We start from the raw sequence: 20,528 nt of genomic DNA, 5'->3' as shown, positions 1-20,528 counted from the left end.
GAAACAGACACGTGCGTTGCTAGGCGTTGCCCCGCGGGAGCCCTTCCCTGTGTCCACCAGAAGATGGGACAGGAACGCCTGGCGGGTCTGGGGAGACGTCCAGGGTGCTCTGTACGCCAAGGACCGCTGCTCGCACCCGCACGGGTGTCTGAGCGCGAAGCAGAGGAAAGCAGGAAAGCACACGCAGAATTCACTGATGGTCATGGGGTGGCTCCCAGGGCAGGGGGGATGCCCCAAGGGTTCTGGTGCAGTTCATGTTTGATGGCTTGACGTGGGTGCTGCTTTCCTGGCTGTGTGGAGGGTGGGGCACCCACTCACCTGCACTTTTTATGATTTGTGTACTTCTTACGTATGAGGTACTTCAATAAAGAGCACAAACCAAAGGGGGGGTAAGGGAGCTTTGTGAGTTGTGTGATGAGTAATACAAGCGCGTACTGACGTGTGGTCACGCGTGTGGGCCCTGCCATCAGAGGCCACCTGGCTTCGACGGGAATGTCACAGATACGCTCGGAACACCGAGACCTCCCTCCCGGTCCCCTCCTGGCCCCACCACCACCACAGAACGAGCCACTCCCCTTTCCCGCTCCGGATTTTCTCTGCCTGTCAACCAACAGTTCGATTCCCCCGCCCACCCTCGCCCTTTAGAGGAGAGATGGCAGTCTTCGGTGAGAAAGCGCTGGGAGCACTCTGGGGCGAGGTGCCCGCAGGCTGCGCGGTGGCTCGGGCAGCGCACCACGTGGTCGCAGACCGAGGTCTGCCCTTGAAGTGGTTTCTTCCGCAGAGGAAATGGGGGCTTGCCCCTCCCCCAGTGGAGGATGAGGCAGAGCAAAAGGCTGTTGTGACCAGGATGCCCTGCAGCAGGTCTCAGTGAAGGGGGTGGGGTTCTTGGGGGCAGGGGCTACCCTTCGCATTTAACATGGGGGTGTTGCAGGCCGGGGGTGGTCAACAGCCAATGGCTGTTCCCAAGGCAGAGTGGTATCAGGTGGGTGTCCGGGATCAGAGATGGCTCCAGGAAGGAGGTGGTGTTTACAGCGGGCCTGGAGGAGGGTTAGAAGTCTTGGGGTAGATTTAGAGAAGAACCCCCCCCCCCACCCATCCCCGTGCCACACGCAAACAGATGCCGGGAGCAGAGCCAGGCTGGGAGTGATGGTGGAGCACAGGTGACGGGAGATCCCCAGCCGAGCCCTGAAGGGGCCCTTGAAGGTCCAGGGCCCTTGGAGTGAGGACGGCCCTGGATGCCATTTGTGTTGCCTGGCAGCAGGCCGGGGTACCATGGGTGCTCTCTGATGGTGCGTCCAGGGTGCACGCCCATCATGTGGCCGCCCTCAGGAGGAGGGGCTCCGGGGACTTGGAAGAACCGGAGAAAGGCTTCATTCTTTCTGGGACCTCAGCCCACCCCGGGCCTGGGGAAGCAGGAGGCCTGGCCGGCCACGAGGCAGCAAGAGGCATAGAAAAACGTATGTCCGGACCCGAGCCACCGCACCTCCACGGAAGAGGTGGGGAGGTGGGCCGAGGGTCCAGAGAGACTAGAGGGTTGGTACAAGGGAGCTTGGGGTCCTCCTGGCCGAGAAGTGACCGCTCTGGTGGGAGGCTGGGGTCTTTCCAGCTGCATTGTGCCTGAGCTGACATTTGTCCGGACGGGGAGAGGGTGACTGCGAGGGCGGCCCCGGGGGGACCGATGAAGCCTGCTGGAAGCACCACTGCTGAGCAGGACGCCGCAGAGTGAGGCCCCGTTCCTGTTCCCTGGCGGGACTATGTCCGTGCAGGGCCCCCAGAGGAGGCTGCTGGGCTCCGTCAACTCCACCTCCCCAGCCGCCCCGCGCCTCGGGCTGGCCGCCAACCAGACGGGGCCCCGGTGCCTGGAGGTGTCCGTTCCCGACGGACTCTTTCTCAGCCTGGGGCTGGTGAGCGTGGTGGAGAACGTGCTGGTGGTGGCCGCCATTGCCAAGAACCGCAACCTGCACTCGCCCATGTATTACTTCATCTGTTGCCTGGCCGTGTCCGACCTGCTGGTGAGCGTGAGCAGTGTGCTGGAGACGGCCGTCATGCTGCTGCTGGAGGCAGGCACCCTGGCCGGCCGGGCCGCCGTGGTGCAGCAGCTGGACGACATCATTGACGTGCTGGTCTGTGGCGCCATGGTGTCGAGCCTCTGCTTCCTGGGCGCCATCGCCGTGGACCGCTACATTTCCATCTTCTACGCGCTGCGGTACCACAGCATCGTCACGCTGCCCCGGGCGTGGCGGGCTATCTCAGCTATCTGGGTGGCTAGCGTCCTCTCCAGCACGCTCTTCATCGCCTACTACGATCACACGGCCGTCCTGCTCTGTCTCGTCAGCTTCTTTGTAGCCATGCTGGTGCTCATGGCCGTGCTGTACGTCCACATGCTCGCCCGGGCGTGCCAGCACGCCCGGGGCATCGCCCGGCTCCATAAGCGGCAGCGCCCCGTCCACCAGGGCTTGGGCCTCAAGGGCGCGGCCACGCTCACCATCCTGCTGGGCATTTTCTTTCTCTGCTGGGGCCCCTTCTTCCTGCACCTCTCGCTCATGGTCCTCTGCCCTCGACACCCCATCTGTGGCTGCGTCTTCAAGAACTTCAACCTCTTCCTCACCCTCATCATCTGCAACTCCATCGTCGACCCCCTCATCTACGCCTTCCGCAGCCAGGAGCTCCGGAAGACGCTCCAAGAGGTGCTGCTGTGCTCATGGTGAGGCTGCGGGCTCGGGGCCAGGGTGCCGGGCAGAGGGAGGTGGGGATGTCCTATGGCCTGATTCCTGTGCGACAGGGGCAGGCACTTGCCAAAGGGGACGGATGAGCCGATCTCTGGCGGTGCGGAGGCATGGACCCTCTGGGGCCCGAGAAGGGAGGGAGAGAGCACAGACCTCCAGGAGTTGCTGTGGAGACTGGAGGCCGGGGAGATGGCGGGGCCGCAGGCACTAGAGGTGGGTCCCGGGCCCCCGGACGGGGACCCTGCCCACCCCTGGAGCGCTCCACCTCCAGCCGGGCACCAGGCGAGGACACCCACCTTTGCCGCCAAGTCTATGGATCTGTGCCCCTTGGCCTGTCGGGATGCGAAGTCTCCGTGTGGGCCGAATGACAAGCGCTGCTCCCCGGGAGGGCCTCTGGAAAAGGGACTTTGTGACCAGCAGGACCTGGCTTCGCAGGCCTGCTTCGGGAAGAAGTGAGCTGCCCTTTCAGGCAGAGGGACCGTGTCTGCACGGGCTCCGGCGGAGGGCGGGGCTGATCTAAGGCTCAGCGGTGACCAGAGAGCATGGGGGCTGGGGGCGGCCATCTGTGTGCACCCCACGTATCTGGCAGACGGCGCCGGCCAGTGCCTGCTCAGGCCAAGGCGGGGGTTGTCGGCCCGAAGCAGTGAGCCAGCGTCAGCCCAGGGTCTCAGGGCTGGGAGGTGGCCTGGTAATAAATGCTGTGCTCGCTGCATCACCTCCACCATCCGTCTTGCCTCTTTCTGGAAATTGCTTGAAGCCAGGGGGAGGAGGAAGGGGGAGGGGCGGGGGTGGGGTTGAGGGTGATGAACAGGGTGAAGTGAGTCCCAGAAACCAGCCAGAAACGGTGGCTGGCCTGCCCAGGTGAAGAAGCCACAGCCCCGAGTGACTCAGTCAGCTAAGCATCCCACTCCTGATTTCGGCACGGGTCATGATCTCACCCTTCTTGGGACGGAGCCCTGCACGGGGCTCCGCGCTGACAGCACAGCGCCTGCTTGGGATTCTTCCTCCCTCTCTCTCCACCCCTCCCCTGCTCATTCTCTCTCTCTCTCTCTCTCTCTCTCTCTCTGTCAAAATAAATAAATATGTTTAAAGAAAAAAGGCATAAACATAAGAGACTCTTAAATATGGAGAACAAACAGTTACTGGAGGGGTTGTGGGAGGGGGGATGGGCTAAACGGGGAAGGGGCACTAAGGAATGTACTCCTGAAATCATTGTTGCACTATATGCTAACTAACTTGGATATAAATTAAAAAAAAATAAATAAAAAGAAAGAAGAAGAAAGCCATAGCCCCAAAGGACCCAGAGTGCCTGAAGCCCGGCCCAGGGGGAGAGTGTGGCGGGAGGGGGGGGCACTCACACCTGCTCTGAGCCCGTGTCCGGTTTTCTCTTCATGGCGCAAACCCCCAGCTCAGAGCAACCAGAGTAAAGAGACAGCAGGAGCAGCAGCCGCACCACCCCAGACACCTCCATGGTGACACGACTCGACACTGTCCAGGCTGCAGCCAAAGCTGGACCCCCGTGACTCATCTGTGACCTCAGCCCTCTCTCAGCCCAGTCATGGCACCCCTCCTCCGTGTCTGCTCTGAACAACATGGAGGGGCCCACAGTGTAGAGTGGGCTGGGGGCTGGGGTCTGCTCTCCCCCCAGCACTGCCCTTCTGGAAGGGGGGGTTAGGACTCAGCCAGCTCTGGGAAGTGTTTGAGGCAAGGCCTCCCCGAATGGAGTAAGTCTGTCCAAGGCCTGTCCAAGTCCACACCCCAAGGGAGTGGACATCTGGGGTGAACCATGCTGCCTGGTGCCAGAAAGCCTTGGGTCCCCCCTCTGTCGCGATCCTGGGTTTCTCACTGAAGAGCCCACCTGGTTTGCTCCACACATACTGAGCGCACAGACGACCCCCTCCTCATACAGGTTCGGCGGAGGCCAAAGTGACGGGACCAGCCAGTTTGAAGGCAGGTCTAGTAACGCTGAGGGCTCCTGCAGCCCCCGGCCAGCCGCCCCGCAGCGCTGCCCCAGCCAGTCCCCACCCATGCTGGCAGCTTCAGCCCAGACTGCTGGCCTCAAGGCCAGGAGCTGGTTCCCGGCAGGGCCAGCCTTTGCTGGGAGACAGGATGGTGAGTCAGCTTTGAACCTGGCACCAGAGCCCTCTGGGGATGGAGGGAGAGCTGGCCTGGCCTGATGCCATCACTCAGGGAGGCAGGGCATGTGGGTAATGGGTCCTGGCCAGCAGGATGCTGCAAAGCTTCTTCCTTCGCTCAGACGGGGAGGTGCAGCCAGCTCCGGGGAAGAGCCAAACGCTCACCAACGACCCCCTGAACAGGGTGTGTGTGTGGGGGGGGGGGAGGCAGGGAGGGGCCCCAGGCAGCCAGAAGCCAACCACAGAAAGCCACATCGTGGACATGTTGTGGGGGAGGGGTGTCTCTGGAGAACAAAAGACCCATTTCTGGACTAGCCAAACTGGAGAGCTTCAGGAGGGAAAGAGGGGCTTGTGCACAGCCACACCCAGGGAACACACAGGCGCACCGCCGACTGCTTGTGGAACCTCCGGGCACTGTGACTGAGGCCCTGGAAGATTTTCTTACTGAAACATCAGAAGGACCTTATTGTACGGTGGTTGCAGTACGATGTCTGACCCCAGGGGAACATCGAGCCAGTGGCATATGTACGTGCAGCACAACGTCCGCACGGCTCGTCTGCTTCTTTCTCTCCCTTCTTTTCTGACCAGGGGACCCCCTCCCAGTTTTTCCCCCAAGAGCCCCACCCCCTCTGCCTTAGGCACACACCATCGCACCACATAGACCCCACCCCCCCACCACCACGTTGTGCTGGCCTCACTTGGACCAAGGGTCTAGGGGTACAAGTGAAATCAGGAGGTGAACCAGACAGAACCCACTGCCCACCACCCCCCACCCTGTCAGTCCCTGGACTGGCTTGTGTCCTTATGACCATTCCTGACACCGGTATTCACTGAGCAGCGGACACATGGCAGGCGCTGTGACATGGGCAAGGTCCGTCCGGAATCGCGTGGCAGGCCCCTGGGGGAGGAGGAGGCAGGATCGCAACCCCCACTGCAGAAGCTGCCACCCTCTCCCACCGCCCTTCTGACTCGGCGTTTCTGAGCCCTGCCCCCTGCTCTCTTCTGGAGGGTTCGGTGACTGCTGCAGCCTTTCCCCCGCGTCCCCCACCCCTAAGGGATCCGGCAAAGCTCAGAGTACCTTGTTTGTCACAAGACAGGGAGCTGAGAGGCGTCCATCTCGTCTTTTGGGGTGGGAACGTGGGGGTGGTCCCTGAACGGGTGTGGGGGAGAAAGGCTGTCCTTGCAAAGCCTCAGGGTGGGGCTGCCGCTGCGCTGGGACCGGGGAGGGCGGCCTAGGCGGCGTCCGAGAGCCGAGAGGGGCCTCTATTGTCCTCCCCGGAGCCCGCCAGCCCCTCCTTTCAGTGTGCGGCCCACCCCACCCCCCGCCCCCCGCGGGCCCCCAGACCCCGGCGGCGGCGGGAGGAGGCGCCGCAGCGCGCGGCCGAGTGGGGATGCGCGGTGCTGATGGTGCAGGCCGGTGCCGCATTCTGCGGCGGCGCCCTCCGATTGGCCGCGCCCGGTGACGCCAGGCCGGGCGCGGCGGGCGGGGCCCGGCCTATAAGAGCGGGCGGCGGGGACGCCCGAGCCTCCGCAGCCAGCCCCGGCCTGTACGCGCGTGTCCCGCAGCCGCCCGCCGCCCGCACCGAGCATGAGGGAGATCGTGCACATCCAGGCCGGCCAGTGCGGCAACCAGATCGGGGCCAAGGTGAGGAGGCGCGCCGCCGCACCCCCGCCCCGCTCCGGGCCCCGAGACCCGCGCGCCCCCCGCACCCCCACCCCGCGCCGGGCCCCGGAGGGAGGGAAGCAGGGAGGCGCCCGGGCCCCGCGAGCCGCACCCCGCGTCGCACTCGCCCCTGCGAAGCCGAGAGAGAACAAAGGGACGAGCCGGGCCCCGCGGCGGGCGGGCGACCGGGGCATCGGGATCCCCGCCCTGCCGCCTGCACGCCGTGTGTCCTCTGTCCCTGCCCGGGCACCTCTGGCCTGCCGGAGCACGGCTCGAGTCAGCGGCTGCGGGGACTGTCTGGGCGTGGCCCTCTTCTCCGGGGTCCCTACGCAGCCTTGAGCCTGATGGATGGGTGGGCAGGTTTGGGTGGGGCGTCACCCTTCAAAGCCGTAACGATTCTGTCGGCCGTGCTCCCACTCCGCCCGCCCCCCCCCCACCCAACCCCCCAGCAACAGGATGTCCTCCCAGCGGCCAGGCCACCCCCGTGTCCCTAACCTCCCTCTTACAGCCCTGGGCTTCCTGACCCCGCCCTGTTCCTTTGTTGGGGGGAAGGGTTGGGCACAAAGTCGGGGTGACCTTGGTCCGGGCCAGGACTCTCCTTCGGCTCAGCCCAGCCTGGTCAGAGCACCCGGTGGAGCTGGGTGGGCAGTACCCACCCCGGGACAGCGGAGTCTGGGGGTAGGACGCGGGAACAAAGCCGGGCTCCCGGGATGGACAGCTGCATCACCACCCGGCGCCTCCCCTCCACTGTTGTTAGCCCACCTCACAGATGTTGGGACTGAGGGGAAGAAGAGGTCCTATATTCCCCGCTGGAACCCAGGAGACAGGTGTCACATCCTGGAGATTGTCCCTTGCCCAAGGTCACACAGCAAGTGCGAGACAGAGCCACGCTCTGCAGACGGCCAGCCTAGGGCTCAGGCTGGGTGGGTGGGGCCTGCTGCCCACTGGGGCACCCCTCAGAACAAAACGGGACAGCAGGAGTGGCTTTGTCAGGACCAAGGCCAGGGACGCGGGGTGGGAACGGTGGAGGGCGGTTTCCCGAAGGAGGCTGTGGGAGGAGACAGGGCTTGGAGGGGAAGGGGCCTAGGAAAAGGTTCCTCTGGAGGCTGTTGCCATGGAAACCAGGCAAGAACAAAAAGCTAATTACAACAGGGCTGGGGCAGCCTCGTGGCTGACATGTAAATTGCAACTTCTCTAGGGTGGAGGCGACTTGGATGGGGTGGAGGGGTGGAACCAGGGAGACTCCCTAATCACCCAAGGAGACAGCTGTGTCTGCCCCAGGAAGGGGACTGGGGGAGGGGGAGGCCCGGGGGATGATGGCCTCAAATCAAATCAGGGCTCCTGGGGCAGTCACTGACAGCTGCCCTGGCCAGGTGGGAGGGGCGGAGGGCTCGCTAATGTGGTCACAGGGGCCAGGCCTGCCCTGAACATCTGCTTCTTGGGGGGGGGGGGGGTGTCAAGGGTCACTGGGGGGAGGGAGGGCAGTCCCGAGTCCTGCCTGAGCCTGGGCGTGTAGTGACTCCAGTTATGCACCCCTCCCTTCTGTGCCCGGGACAGACATGTACCAGGCAAAGGCAAGTCCACGCCAGAGGTATTATGCTGAGGTGGGGGGATGGCCAGGAGGGCAGGGGTGGGAGGAAGAAAGGCAGAGGCAGTAGCCTGAGTGCCAGACAGTGTCCTCCGGGGAGATTTTTTTTCTGCTTCTTAGAGATTGCTCATTACTTTTTATTCCTTTTGGGTTGATTTTCTTACTGTATGTTGTTTTAAACATTAATATCTGATCCTTTCTAACAGTTCAAACCAGGGAGAGATGGGTTTTGCAGGGAGGGGGATTGCTTCTCCCTTTCCCACCGCTGCCTTTCTTTGGTGACCAGTGGCAGCTGTCAAGCCCTTTCCTTCTGGCCTCCTTGTCTCGGAAAGTATTCGAAGCCCCCTGGGCTAGGCCCCATGTACGGGCTTCGTGGATGCTGCCATCTGCCCTGTGGACAGGCAGTTCACTGGCCATTTCAGTCTCCTAATCCCATACTAGTTTGGGGGTTTGGGGCTCCCTGGTGAGGGGAGAGAGCAAACTTTTCCTTTCCATCACGATCAGCAGGCTTGCAGGTCCTTGGGTGGTGCTTGACTCAGCTTGGGTCCCTGCTCCAGGGAGGGGCCTGGTTGTGGGGGATCTAGGGCAGTCAGGGAGACTGGGGCCAGGAGAGAACACATCTGTCCTGAGGGTGAGCTTGGCGCATGACTGACTCATGACAATGGTCGCTGCGTATTGAGCGCTGTGCCAGGTGCTCTAGGCGCACCACCTCGCAGGTATGTGGTGAGATGGGGTACCGCCCTCCTCCCAAGGGTCGCTCCAGGAAGTTGAGGCACCCGCCCAGGGGGGACACGGCGGGAGTTTTGAGTTTAGGTCTGCATGGATATATCGGGATGTACCCCCCCCCCTCCACCGCGTCCATTCAACAGGCGGATGAATCTGGGGGCCTCGCCCTCCTCCCCTGGGGTGCAGGGCCGGCCAGGAGCCTTTGTCTGCACCCCCTTCTCTCGGCCGCTGGGCGGAGCCTGGGAGGGGCGGGCCCGGACCCTGGCCCTGACGGCCAGTGGGGGGAGGGATTTCCGGTTTCCTCGCACCCGCCTCCTCTCCCAGCGCCTCCTAAATGGGTCAGGGTAACGCTCTCTGTGCTCGAAGCGGGGAAAGACATCGAGGTCCTAAAAGGGTTTAAGGCCCCTGAATCAGCTAGCCCTCCCTCTGGCGGAGCTGCTGCACCCCACTTGCCTGGGGCTCCTGTGCCCGCCCAGACCCTTGGCCGGCCTCTGGGCGCGGACGAGGCAACGGATCAGCACCACGGACAGCGCCGCGGGGGCGGAGGTGGGGGGTGGTGACGGTGTCTTGAGGTAGGAAATGCGGCCTGGACCCTGGGGTCCACACACCATCTGGCAGTTTTCTCAACTGTAGTGATGGTCGTAATTTTTTACTTAATTTACAAAATTATATTTCATTTTATATTACATATTTTACTAATAAGATACTTATTTTTCTTAAGATTTTTCAGAAGTTTATTTTTTTGAGAGAGAGGCCACGCTCCAGCAGCGTAGGAGCAGAGAGAGAGGGAGAGAGAATCCCAGGCAGACTCCACGCTGTCAGCGCAGAGCCTCAGACGGGGCTCGATCTCACTGACCGTGAGATCATGAGCCGAAATCCAGAGTCTGATGCTTAACTGACTAAGCCACCCAGGAGCCCCAAGATCCTTATTTTAAATCACATTTTATTAGTTTTAACTTCAAAAGCAATTCTTAATATATTCTTCTAAAAAGTGGAGACACTGCAGATGAGGGCAAAGTGCCTACCACCTCGTTCCTGCCTCCACGTTCTGCTCTCCTTGGGGGACAATTTTGTTTCCATTCTTCCAGCCTGTTTCCTGTGCATGTTATCTGTATATCTTTGTAGAGAGATACAGCATCTTTTGTGAGGTTTGCTTTTTTACTCCATGCATCATTATGCAATATGCCTTTCCCTCAAAGATGTGTCTTGGAGATCGGCTTCTATCAGTGATGTTATTTTACTGCACCACACTATCTCAAAGTATATTGATTTTTTTAACTTTTATTTTTATTTATTTTTTCTACATATGACTTTACAAATTTAAATAGCGTCTAAGGGGGGTGGCTGGCTGGCTCAGTCAGTTAAGTGTCTACTTGGCTCAGGTCATTATCTTGTGGTTTGTGGGTTCAAGCCCCACGTCAAGCTCTGTGCTGACAGCTCCGATCCTGGAGCCTGCTTCGGATTCTGTGTCTCCCTCTCTCTCTGCCCCTCCTTTGCTCTCTCTCTCTCAAAAATAAATAAACATTAAAAAAATGTTTTAAATAGCATCTAGGGGCACCAGGATGGCTCAGTCACTTAAGTGTCTGACTTCGGCTCAGGTCATGATCTCACAACTTGTGGGTTCTGAGCTGTGCTGACAGCTCAGAGCCTGGAGCCTGCTTCGGATTCTGTGTCTCCCTCTCTCTCTCCTTCCCTCCCCTGCTCACGCTCTGTCTCTTTCTCTCTCTCAAAAATAAATAAACATTAAAAAAAATTTTTTTAATGGCATCCAAGGGGCATCAGGGTGGCTCAGTTGGTTAGGCAACCGACTCTTGATTTCAGCTCAGGGCATGATCTCAGGGTTCCTGAGTTTGAGCCCCACTCAGGCTCTGCACTGACCCTGTGGGGCCTGCTTAGGATTCTTTCTTTCTCTCCTCTTCCCTCTCTCTGCCACTCCCTCACTCACCCCCCCCCCCCCCCCACATACACCTCTCAAAATAAAGAAATACAACTTAAAATTTTTAAAAAAATAAATAGCATCTAAGACCTTTTAACTCAATGAAGCCAACATTTGCTGAATGCATCAGGCCTTGTGCTAACCATGTGATGTGGGTACTATTATCGTGTCCACTTTACAGTTGAGAAAACTGAGGTCCCAAAAGCTGGTGTCACTGGCACACACTGACCGGTGCTGGATGGATCTGGTCCGTCTTCTCCTGGAAGACCGTGCTTCTCACAGATGCATTTTCAACAACTTTCTGTAGATATGTTGATGGCAGGGTGACTGAATCACTCTCTGCTGGCCCCACACTTGTTGTCTTGAGCTCATCACTCCTCTACAGGGGCTGCGGGTGTCCCTGAAACCAGAGGTTTGGGGTGTCTTGGAGCCCTGGGGACCAAGGCCCTGGCTCAGGCTCTCACAAAGGCCTGGGACTGAGGAGGGCAGTGGTAGGAAGCTCTGATCAGGCCCCAAATACCTCAGTGACATTTCTGTGTGTTTGTTTCTAATTACAAAATTAACAGACACAGTGTAAAAAGAACAGTTAACAATGACAAAACGGGGAATAAGTCCAGCCCCTGTCCTCACTGAGGGATGACCTCTAAACACACCTTCTCTGGACGAACTACCAAGACTTTTCATGCATTTTATAATAATAACACTTTTCATAATGATCAGGGTTTTAAATTTTTTAATGTTTATTTTTGAGAGAGAGACCGAGCGAGAGAGAGGGAGAGAGAGAGAACATGAGCGGGGAGGGGCAGAGAGCGAGGGAGACACAGAATCCGAAGCAGGCTCCAGGCTCCAAGCCGTCAGCACAGAGCCCGACGCGGGGCTCAAACCCACAGATCCTGAGATCAGGACCTGAGGGGAAATTGGACACTTAACCGACTGATCCACCCAGGCGTCTCATAATTATCAGGGTTTTAAAAATGTTTTTTAAACTAGTCTTTTGTTGTTGTTTAGAAATTAACTCATGACAAAGAATTCCAAAAACCCCAAGGGTATACAGTGAAAAGAACTCTTCCCCAGCCCAGAACCACACTGCCAGGCACAGCTCCCTGGAGCAGACTTCTGTGTGCCTGTTAGAGACATCTACATATAGATGAGGACGAGCACACTGGTTTCTTACTGCTTTTTTCACTGAGCCGTCTTTTTGCCAGCACATGACTCACGTGTAGAGGTCTGTTATTTCTTGAGCCCTTCATCCCATTCATCTTCTGAAAGTCACTCCAACCCTGGGGAGCAAAGGGGAGGGGCACCGGGAAGTCCCACAGCGTGTGACCAGTGACCCTCCCTGAGTGGGCCCACAGTATCCACAAAAGCTTGGAGATGCCCTTGGGGTGAGAGCAGAGCTCTGGGCAGCCTTCCCTTCCCCCGGGGAGTGTGTCTTTGTGTGCTCACTTACAAGCCCCCACTCACACGCTCCTCCGCACAGATTAACTCGCTTTACTCCTAGGAAGCCTTGTTTCCACCATCCGGCCTACCGAACGGATGAGGGCCCCGAGGCACAGGGAATCCTCAGGACCCGCCCAGGGTCACACAGCTGGAAAGAGGTGGTGCCGTTCCTGAATGCAGGCCCCGCTCTAGGCTTTTGGGCCCTGCTACAGCTGCAGGAGCGGAGTCGGAGGAGGGCAGTGTGGGCGGCAGCAGGCAGTGGAGGAAGGAAGCCCCGGGGGTTGGGGCCGGGCCGGTCTTTGAGAACTGGCTGGGGGGCCCCAGGCAAGTCAGTCCCCACTCGGGGCCCCTGTGGTTCCTGGTGGCTGAGGCTGATGGTGTCCTGGGCACTGCCGGACCCTGTCTCTGGACAGCCTTTGCCCTGACACCGAAGGGCACACATATCCTGGACCCTGTCACTTGCTGTGGGCAGTTCTTGATCTCTGTGCCTCAGTTTCTTCATCTTAAAAGAGAAATAACGAAAACCGCTCCGCGAGGGTGATTATTACTACCCCTTCATGGAGGAGTGGCTGCCCCAGGCCCCTGGTTAGCAAGTGCAAGGCTGAGTCTGGGGGCCCGGGTCTGTGTCAGCTGAGCCCGGAACCACCCTGAGGACTGCAGGCTGCGCCCACCGTGCAGACAGTGGACGTGCATATTTGCTAGGACAATCTCCTGGCAGATGACAGAGCTTGGGGGCTCTTCTCCAAAGTCACCGAAAGGAGTGAGTGCAAGCTCTGCATCCAGGCCCCTTAATTTATACCCAGGGCTGAGTCCGTGGGAGGGGAAGGGCCTGGTGGGGGCCGCAAGCACCTGCTGACCCTTCCTTTCCCCCTGCAGTTCTGGGAGGTGATCAGCGACGAGCACGGTATAGACCCCAGTGGCAACTATGTGGGGGACTCGGACCTTCAGCTGGAGCGCATCAGCGTCTACTACAACGAGGCCTCTTGTGAGCTCCCACCTTGCCCCGTGCTCGACCTGGGAGGAGTGGGGAGAGGGCTTCTTGACTGCCGGGTCTCCGCATCTCTGCCCGCCTAGCAGCAGCTTGGCAGATGCAACCTGAGACTCACAAAACAAAGACAAGGGACCCTGGAAACTGCCACCCTAGTGAGATTCAAATACGTGTAATGGTCACACGACACATACACAGTCCAGGGGAATGGACAGGGCTGGGCAGGGTCCTGGAGGTCCCACAGGAGGCCCCTGGGAGGGTCCAGAGCAGGGGCTATTTAGCAACTGGTGTAAAATGATGTCCACGGCGAACTGGAGAAATATCAGCCTGCCCACGTGGACGTAGGATGAGGTCCCGGCTGTCTGAGGTATTGACCACGATCCCCGTTTCACACGTGGTTCCCACCTCTCTGGTCCCAGAGAGTCTGAGCACTCATGGTGACAGCATGACTCTGGCGGGACAGGGCGGTAGGCGTCCCTTCCCCTGTGTGACCCACATAACCCACCCCTTTCCTCCTCAGCTCATAAGTATGTGCCTCGGGCCATTCTCGTGGACCTTGAGCCTGGGACCATGGACAGTGTCCGGTCTGGGGCCTTTGGGCACCTCTTCAGGCCTGACAACTTCATCTTCGGTAAGTTTCCCCGTCCCACACTCTGATGCAGACCCCACCACAGGCAGATCCAGATCAGTGAAACAACAGAGCAAAGTCGCCACTTAGCAGGACAGAAATGACCTTCCCGTGTTGCAGTGGGCCCAGAGAAAAGACTCTGTGCAGAGAATAGAAGCCACTTGTGTATTTCAGGCAGAACAATGTGTAAGGCAGAGAATTAAGCTTATGAGACTGTTACAGAGCTGGCAGGACACGAGTCAGTCTCCAGAGGATTCAAGTTCATGGGCAGGCAGCATTGCTGTGATCAAGAGACCCTCACCCCATTTCTGTCTTCCGGAGTTCAACACCCCAGCTGAGAGGCTCGAATCCATATTCAAACCCCAAGCCGTGAGGGATTCTGGGGTTCTGGAGGCCACCGCTTACACTGCCAGCATGGCCAGCCAGAGGGTGGGTGGGCTGCGGGGGGGGGTGGGGGGTGGGGGTGGGAGGGGGACAGGTAGATTCACCCAGGACCCCCGAGGGAGGCAGAGCGAGAGCTGCAAGCCCAGGTCCTCAATTCCTGTCTCGAGCCCTTAACACGGGGCACCAGGCAGTGGGGTCCCCAGCACACAGCATGGCTGGCAGGGAGGGCCATGGAGGGAGCGTGCGGGTGTGGGCACCCCCACTGCACGAAGGGAGACAGGCACAGGGTGTCCCCAGTGGTGCTCTGAGTGGCCTGTTCAGGCAGCCACCGGAGGCCTGACTAGTCTTGTGCTCCCCCTGCCCCCTCTCCCCCTCACCCACAGGTCAGAGCGGGGCTGGCAACAACTGGGCCAAGGGTCACTACACGGAGGGCGCCGAGCTGGTGGACTCAGTCCTGGACGTGGTGCGGAAGGAATGTGAGAATTGCGACTGCCTGCAGGGCTTCCAACTGACCCACTCGCTGGGCGGGGGCACGGGCTCGGGCATGGGCACCCTCCTCATCAGCAAGGTGCGCGAGGAGTACCCGGACCGCATCATGAACACCTTCAGCGTGGTGCCCTCGCCCAAGGTGTCGGACACGGTGGTGGAGCCCTACAACGCCACACTGTCCATCCACCAGCTGGTGGAGAACACGGACGAGACCTACTGCATCGACAACGAGGCCCTGTACGACATCTGCTTCCGCACCCTCAAACTGGCCACGCCCACCTACGGCGACCTCAACCACCTGGTGTCGGCCACCATGAGCGGCGTCACCACGTCCCTGCGCTTCCCGGGCCAGCTGAACGCCGACCTGCGCAAGCTGGCCGTGAACATGGTGCCCTTCCCGCGCCTGCACTTCTTCATGCCCGGCTTCGCCCCGCTCACCGCCAGGGGCAGCCAGCAGTACCGCGCGCTCACGGTGCCCGAGCTCACGCAGCAGATGTTCGACGCCAAGAACATGATGGCCGCGTGCGACCCGCGCCACGGCCGCTACCTGACGGTGGCCACCGTGTTCCGCGGCCGCATGTCCATGAAGGAGGTGGACGAGCAGATGCTGGCTATCCAGAGCAAGAACAGCAGCTACTTCGTCGAGTGGATCCCCAACAACGTCAAGGTGGCCGTGTGCGACATCCCGCCCCGGGGCCTCAAGATGTCCTCCACCTTCATCGGCAACAGCACGGCCATCCAGGAGCTGTTCAAGCGCATCTCCGAGCAGTTCACAGCCATGTTCCGGCGCAAGGCCTTCCTGCACTGGTACACGGGCGAGGGCATGGACGAGATGGAGTTCACCGAGGCCGAGAGCAACATGAACGACCTGGTGTCCGAGTACCAGCAGTACCAGGACGCCACGGCTGAGGAGGAGGGCGAGATGTATGAAGACGATGAGGAGGAGTCCGAGGCTCAGGGCCCCAAGTGAAGCGGCTGGAGGGGCGAGCCGGGCTGCAGCCAGGGCCACGAGGCCCGTCCCCTGGCACCACGTCGCTACTGACACCACCCCCAGGCTTGCCCCCACCAGCTCTGCTCACAGCACCCTAGGGCTCCCGAGAGCTTGTCCTCCAGTATTTACGGCATCCCCACCCCACGTGAGTCCTGTCTTCCCGCCATAGGTCACCTCCATTTTTGTGTCTGCTTTATTGTCAGCTGCAGGCCTGATGTTTTATGGCTTATTTTGTTTCTTTTGTTTTTGTTTTTTTGGTTTTTTACTGGTTTGTGTTTATATTTTTGGGGGAGGGGATACTTAATAAATTTATTGCTGTCAGATATCCCTGTCTGGTGCTGGAGATTTCATTTTGTTCTGGAAAGTTGGGTCTGAAGGGGTGAGGAGGGGCAGACGGGGAGGTCTGTGTGGGAGCAGGGCAAAGAGGCATCGTCTCCCAGGCCGGTGGCTGAGAAGGGCTATGCTCAGAGGCTGCCGGTGCGTCAAGGCTCAGCCCCTGGGGAGCTTCTGGAAGGGGGGTCCTGGAGACGGAGGCTCATCCCGAACACCAGGTGCAGCTCACCCTAGACTGAGAACTATCTCTAGTCTCCCACTGGGAGACGCACTCCAGAGCTTCTGTCTGGTTTACCTGTGTGCTGGAAGTTAGGGTGCAGACAGCCAGAGACCCCAGTGGGGGTTGGAAGGGAGGACTTTGAACAAACCACCCCCCCCCCCCGCCCCAACCGCCCGGAAAACTATGGTGTGTTGGAGGATTGTGTCTTGGGCCCCGGGAAGGGGCTGGTGGGGGTTAGGGAGCCGTGGCCACCGCACCCAGGCACACCCCTGGCAGGGAGCAATGTGCTGGCCCTAGGCGCCCCCTGGTGGCACTCCTGTGGCTGTAGGGCGACCAGTGTCCAACTACAAGGGTTTTGGACCCAAAAAGAGTTGAGACACCTGCCCAGTGTTGAGAAAAGTCCTTCTGGCTCCTGACATTCACAGATGATCCTGCTGGGCCCCAGGTCCACTGTCTTACTGGGGCTCCTCCTGAGAGCTCAACACAGACACCTCAGGGAACCTTCACGATGATGCTACGAGGAACATGTCATTATTACCACATTTCACAGGCCAATAAATGGAGGCTCCGAGAAGTGAGGGCACTTGCCAGCTGGCAAGTTGAAGAGCCACGTGTCTGGCCCAAGGCTGTGCACGTCTCCACTTAGCTTAAAACGGCCCCAAACTGCCCTTCTCTCCTGAGCACCTGCACCCACAAGAACTTTCTCTTCCTCCACATCTCTCCGATGAGCCTGGCCTGCTTGGGTCACCCTGCCTTTGTGGGGCTGGCTCTCGGGCCAATCCCTTCCTTCCTTCTCCCAAGGCCCACAACCCGGCTTAGCGCCAGTGTGCAGGGCCAGTTTGTGAGGACTGTGGTGGTGGGGGTGTGGGGAGGTGAAGGCGTGGGAGCCCATCGCTTCCGGCCCCCTAGCACATCTCTGCTTCTCCGCAGACTTCTTCTGTGGGAGGGGCTTCGTGCTTCCTTTTTTCCAGCCCTCTCCCCTCTCCTTCAACTGACTCTCCCCCATGAACCTCTAGCTTTAGTTTCTTATGAGGAGTAATTTAGATCTCTGCTGTTTTCCTACACTGCAGACATGGGGCAGAGACCAGCCAGCCCTGTGCTCTACGTGCTCTACGTGAGTTCCTGACTCACAAATTCCCGAAGCATAATGAAATGGCTGATGCTTTATGCCATTGAGTTTCCGAGGGGTTTATTACACAACAGAAAGCAGGAACACGCGTGGGGAGTGGCTAGAACAGCATGTGGCCCATAATAAAGGCCACAAATGTAAGCTCTGAAGGGTATCTGTTATTGTTAGTAAAGGGAATTTGTCTCCAGAGGGGCACCGGCATGAGGGCGCAGGAGAGGCCAGCTCAGTGGCTGCCCAGTCTTGCAGACCCTCCTACGAGAGCTCTGATTGGCCCAGCACCCTTCAGTGGGAATGACCCTATTGGCTGGCATTTGGGACGGCCACTTCATTGGCTGCCTCACCCTTAGGTCCGCCTGTCCATTTCAGCCTAGGTGAAGGACCGGGGGTGTCCGGACCTGGGCACACTGCCAGACCTCATGGGGGAGAAGCCTCAACCCTCCCTAACCCTCTGCCTGGTCCCCTGCAGGAGGTACTCGGGCCAGGAGATTAGTTCACACTTGGAGAGGGCGGCCAGGACAGATACAGGACACCCAGTTAGTTAAATTGGAATTTCAGACAAACAACAAATAACCTTCCACTTGAGGGCATGATTATGCCGAGCAATTATGCCTCAGTTGCTAAATCCAGTAATCCTAGCCTAGGACTCTTCAGCAGCCCTGCAAGTGGGCCAGGCAGGGTCAGGCAATCTTGAGCTCTTCACCTTCTTGTGTGCTCCTCGCGTGACCCTGTGAAGCAGACGAAGAAACTGAGGCAGGAGACAAGCAAAACTGTCCCAGGGTGTCCAGCTGCCAGTGGCAGGGCCACAGTTTGAACGGAGGAGGCTGGAGGCTGAGTCGTCACCGTTCCCACCACCCCTGGGGACAGCAGCAACCTGAGGAGAGGAAGGTGAGTGCACCAAACGGAGGTGACCTCGGCTGCTGCCCCGCTCCTTATAGCCAGGCCATCTCCCCTCTTAAAAGCACTTTTCCCAGCCGCAAAGATCGGGTGCCTGCTTGGACTTTAGATTCATTGTGCTCGCACAAGTCTTTGAAAACTACTTGCTTAGATAATAACAAACGTGAGTGTATGCCCTGGAGGCTGCTGAGATCCAGCCTTTAGAGACTGCCAGACGCAGCCGTCGCGGCCGCCGCAAGTGGGGCATAGGGCAGGGTGGGAGTTCTCCCACGTAAAGAATGAGCCAGGCTTCCGTGGGATTTGGAGGGATGGCAGGCTCAGACAACACTGAATGAACTGAAGTCGAGTCATTGTGGCCCAGTGTGAAGATATGGGCCTCTGACCAGGACTTGGAACCTAACCAGAATCCCATTTCCTGGGGAAGTACAGAGTTAAAGTAGATATGGGGTGTTGGGGAGCAGCTCACACTGGGGCTCCCCTGAGTCGGTGGCCAGTGCGACTTTCATACCCCAGGCGGGAGCTGGACACTCGTTGCCACTATTATGATCGCAAACAGTGTTCCTCAGCCTGTGAGTTTCAAAAGCAGGGTTTCTCAGCATTGCACCTGCTATGGAATGAATGCTTGTGCCCCCCCCCCCCCAAATTCGTATGTTGAGGTCCTAACCCTTATGTAATGGTACTTGGAAGTGGGGTGTTTGGGTCATAAGGGTAGAGCCAGCACGAATGGGATCAGTGCCCTTTTAAAGAGATCCCAGAGACTTCTGTCATCCTTTCCACCTTGTGAGGGCACCAGGAGACAGCAGCGGTCTGCAAACCAGAACAGCACCCTCACCGGCACCCAGCCGTTCTCGTGCTCCGACCTCAGACTTCCAGCCTCCAGAGCTGTGAGCGATAAATTGTTTATAAGTCACCCAGCCTGTGGTGCTCTGTTATAGCAGCTCGAACAAACTCAGAGCAACCTTAATGCTAATTCACAAAAGCCACTTTTACAGGTGTACCACGCTTGGTCTGTGACAAGTGCTCGACTGAGATGGTGTCATTTACTGCTCCTGGCAGGGTCATAATTCATACCCGGTCTTCATCTCTGAGCCCACCAGCCAGGAAGCTCATCACCAGGGGCCCTAAGGTGTGCGTAGGAGGGCATGACACAGCAGGACTCTGGTGGCAACATTCAAGGTCCTGAATTTGAAGACGCCAGCCCAGCAAAGCTGCTGCTGCTCCGCGGAGGCCAAACATGAGTGGTCAGATGTGGAGTGGGACTTCCTGGTCCCAGAGCCAATATGGAATGCTTCAATGTGGTTCCTGTCTCCTTCTCTGAGGGTGTTTGGTGGAGGACTGGATTCGTTGCCAGCAGAAACCATTTGTGACAGTCTTGGAGTCTTAGAGTCTCTCTCCAGGATCCCTCCACTTTCCAGCACCCGTCATATGTGTAATAACCTTCAGTTTTCCAGGATGGCTGAATGTCACAGGAAAATTATAGAACAAAAATTAATAAAGAGAGAAAATGCGAGAGTCGCCCGTGGTTGCAGTGACGCTGGAAACTCGCCAGCATACCCCAGAGAGGGGAGCGGGGGAATGTCCAGACCCTCCCTGGAGCCCTGGCCTGGCCTCTGGCTGTGCTCCTGGCTAAGTCTCTGGCTGCAGGGGGTTAGGGGTGAGGCAATAGTGGATTTTCTTATATGGCCTTTATTATGTTGAGCTAAGTTGCATCTATTCCTAACTTTTGAGAGTTTTAATATGATGGGGTATTGAGTCTTAAAAAATACTTTCTCTACATCTATCGAGATGATCCTGTGATTTTTATCCTTCAACAGACGGCATTTGGAAATTGGGTATCCATATGCCAAATATTAAAATTGGACACTTATTGGGGCAGCTGGGTGGCTCAGTTGGTTAAGCGTCCAACTTTGGCTTGGGTCATGATCTCACAGCTCGAAGGCTTGTAAGTTTGAGCCCTGCATGGGGCTCTGTGCTGACAGCTCGGAGCCTGGAGCCTGCTTCAGAGTCCGTGTCTCCCTCTTTCTCTGCCCGTCCCCTGCTCTCACTCTGTCTCTCTCTCTCAAAAATAAACATTAAAAAATTTTTAAAAATTAGACACTTATCGTACACCATACACACAAAAACTCAACACAAAATGAATTAAACACTTAATATAAGACCTGAAACTATAAAACTCCTAGAGGAAAACATAGGGGAGAAGCTTCATGACATTGGCCTTGACAGTGATTTCATGGATGTAACTCCCAAAGCACAGGCAA

At 58.3% G+C, this 20,528-nt stretch overlaps 2 protein-coding genes across 2 annotated transcripts; both read left to right on the top strand.

Moving 5' to 3' along the window:
• Positions 1–21: 21 nt before the first annotated feature.
• On the top strand, positions 22–3,448 carry MC1R (melanocortin 1 receptor). Its single transcript, XM_086688553.1, has one exon. The coding sequence runs from the start codon at positions 1,755–1,757 to the stop codon at positions 2,706–2,708; it is 954 nt and encodes a 317-aa protein (XP_086544679.1). The 5' UTR covers positions 22–1,754; the 3' UTR covers positions 2,709–3,448.
• A 2,911-nt stretch (positions 3,449–6,359) lies between these two features.
• TUBB3 (tubulin beta 3 class III) lies at positions 6,360–16,019 on the top strand. Its single transcript, XM_086688552.1, has 4 exons — positions 6,360–6,506; positions 13,091–13,199; positions 13,723–13,833; positions 14,598–16,019. The coding sequence occupies exons 1-4, from the start codon at positions 6,450–6,452 to the stop codon at positions 15,671–15,673; spliced, it is 1,353 nt and encodes a 450-aa protein (XP_086544678.1). The 5' UTR covers positions 6,360–6,449; the 3' UTR covers positions 15,674–16,019.
• Positions 16,020–20,528: the final 4,509 nt, after the last annotated feature.

This window comes from Puma concolor, chromosome E2 (genome assembly GCF_028749965.1).
Source record: "Puma concolor isolate L17-30 chromosome E2, mPumCon1.1.hap2, whole genome shotgun sequence".
NCBI lineage: Eukaryota > Metazoa > Chordata > Mammalia > Carnivora > Felidae > Puma > Puma concolor.
The sequence above is the reverse complement of the archived record's forward strand: the minus strand, read 5'-3'. Positions and strand labels throughout refer to the sequence as shown.

Coding starts and splice junctions, on each gene's coding strand:
- TUBB3 (XM_086688552.1), top strand. CDS start 6,450: ATGAGGGAGATCGTGCACATCCAGGCCGGCCAGTGCGGCAACCAGATC. Junction 6,507..13,090: donor GCAACCAGATCGGGGCCAAG/GTGAGGAGGCGC, acceptor TTCCCCCTGCAG/TTCTGGGAGGTGATCAGCGA. Junction 13,834..14,597: donor GCCTGACAACTTCATCTTCG/GTAAGTTTCCCC, acceptor CCTCACCCACAG/GTCAGAGCGGGGCTGGCAAC.
- MC1R (XM_086688553.1), top strand. CDS start 1,755: ATGTCCGTGCAGGGCCCCCAGAGGAGGCTGCTGGGCTCCGTCAACTCC.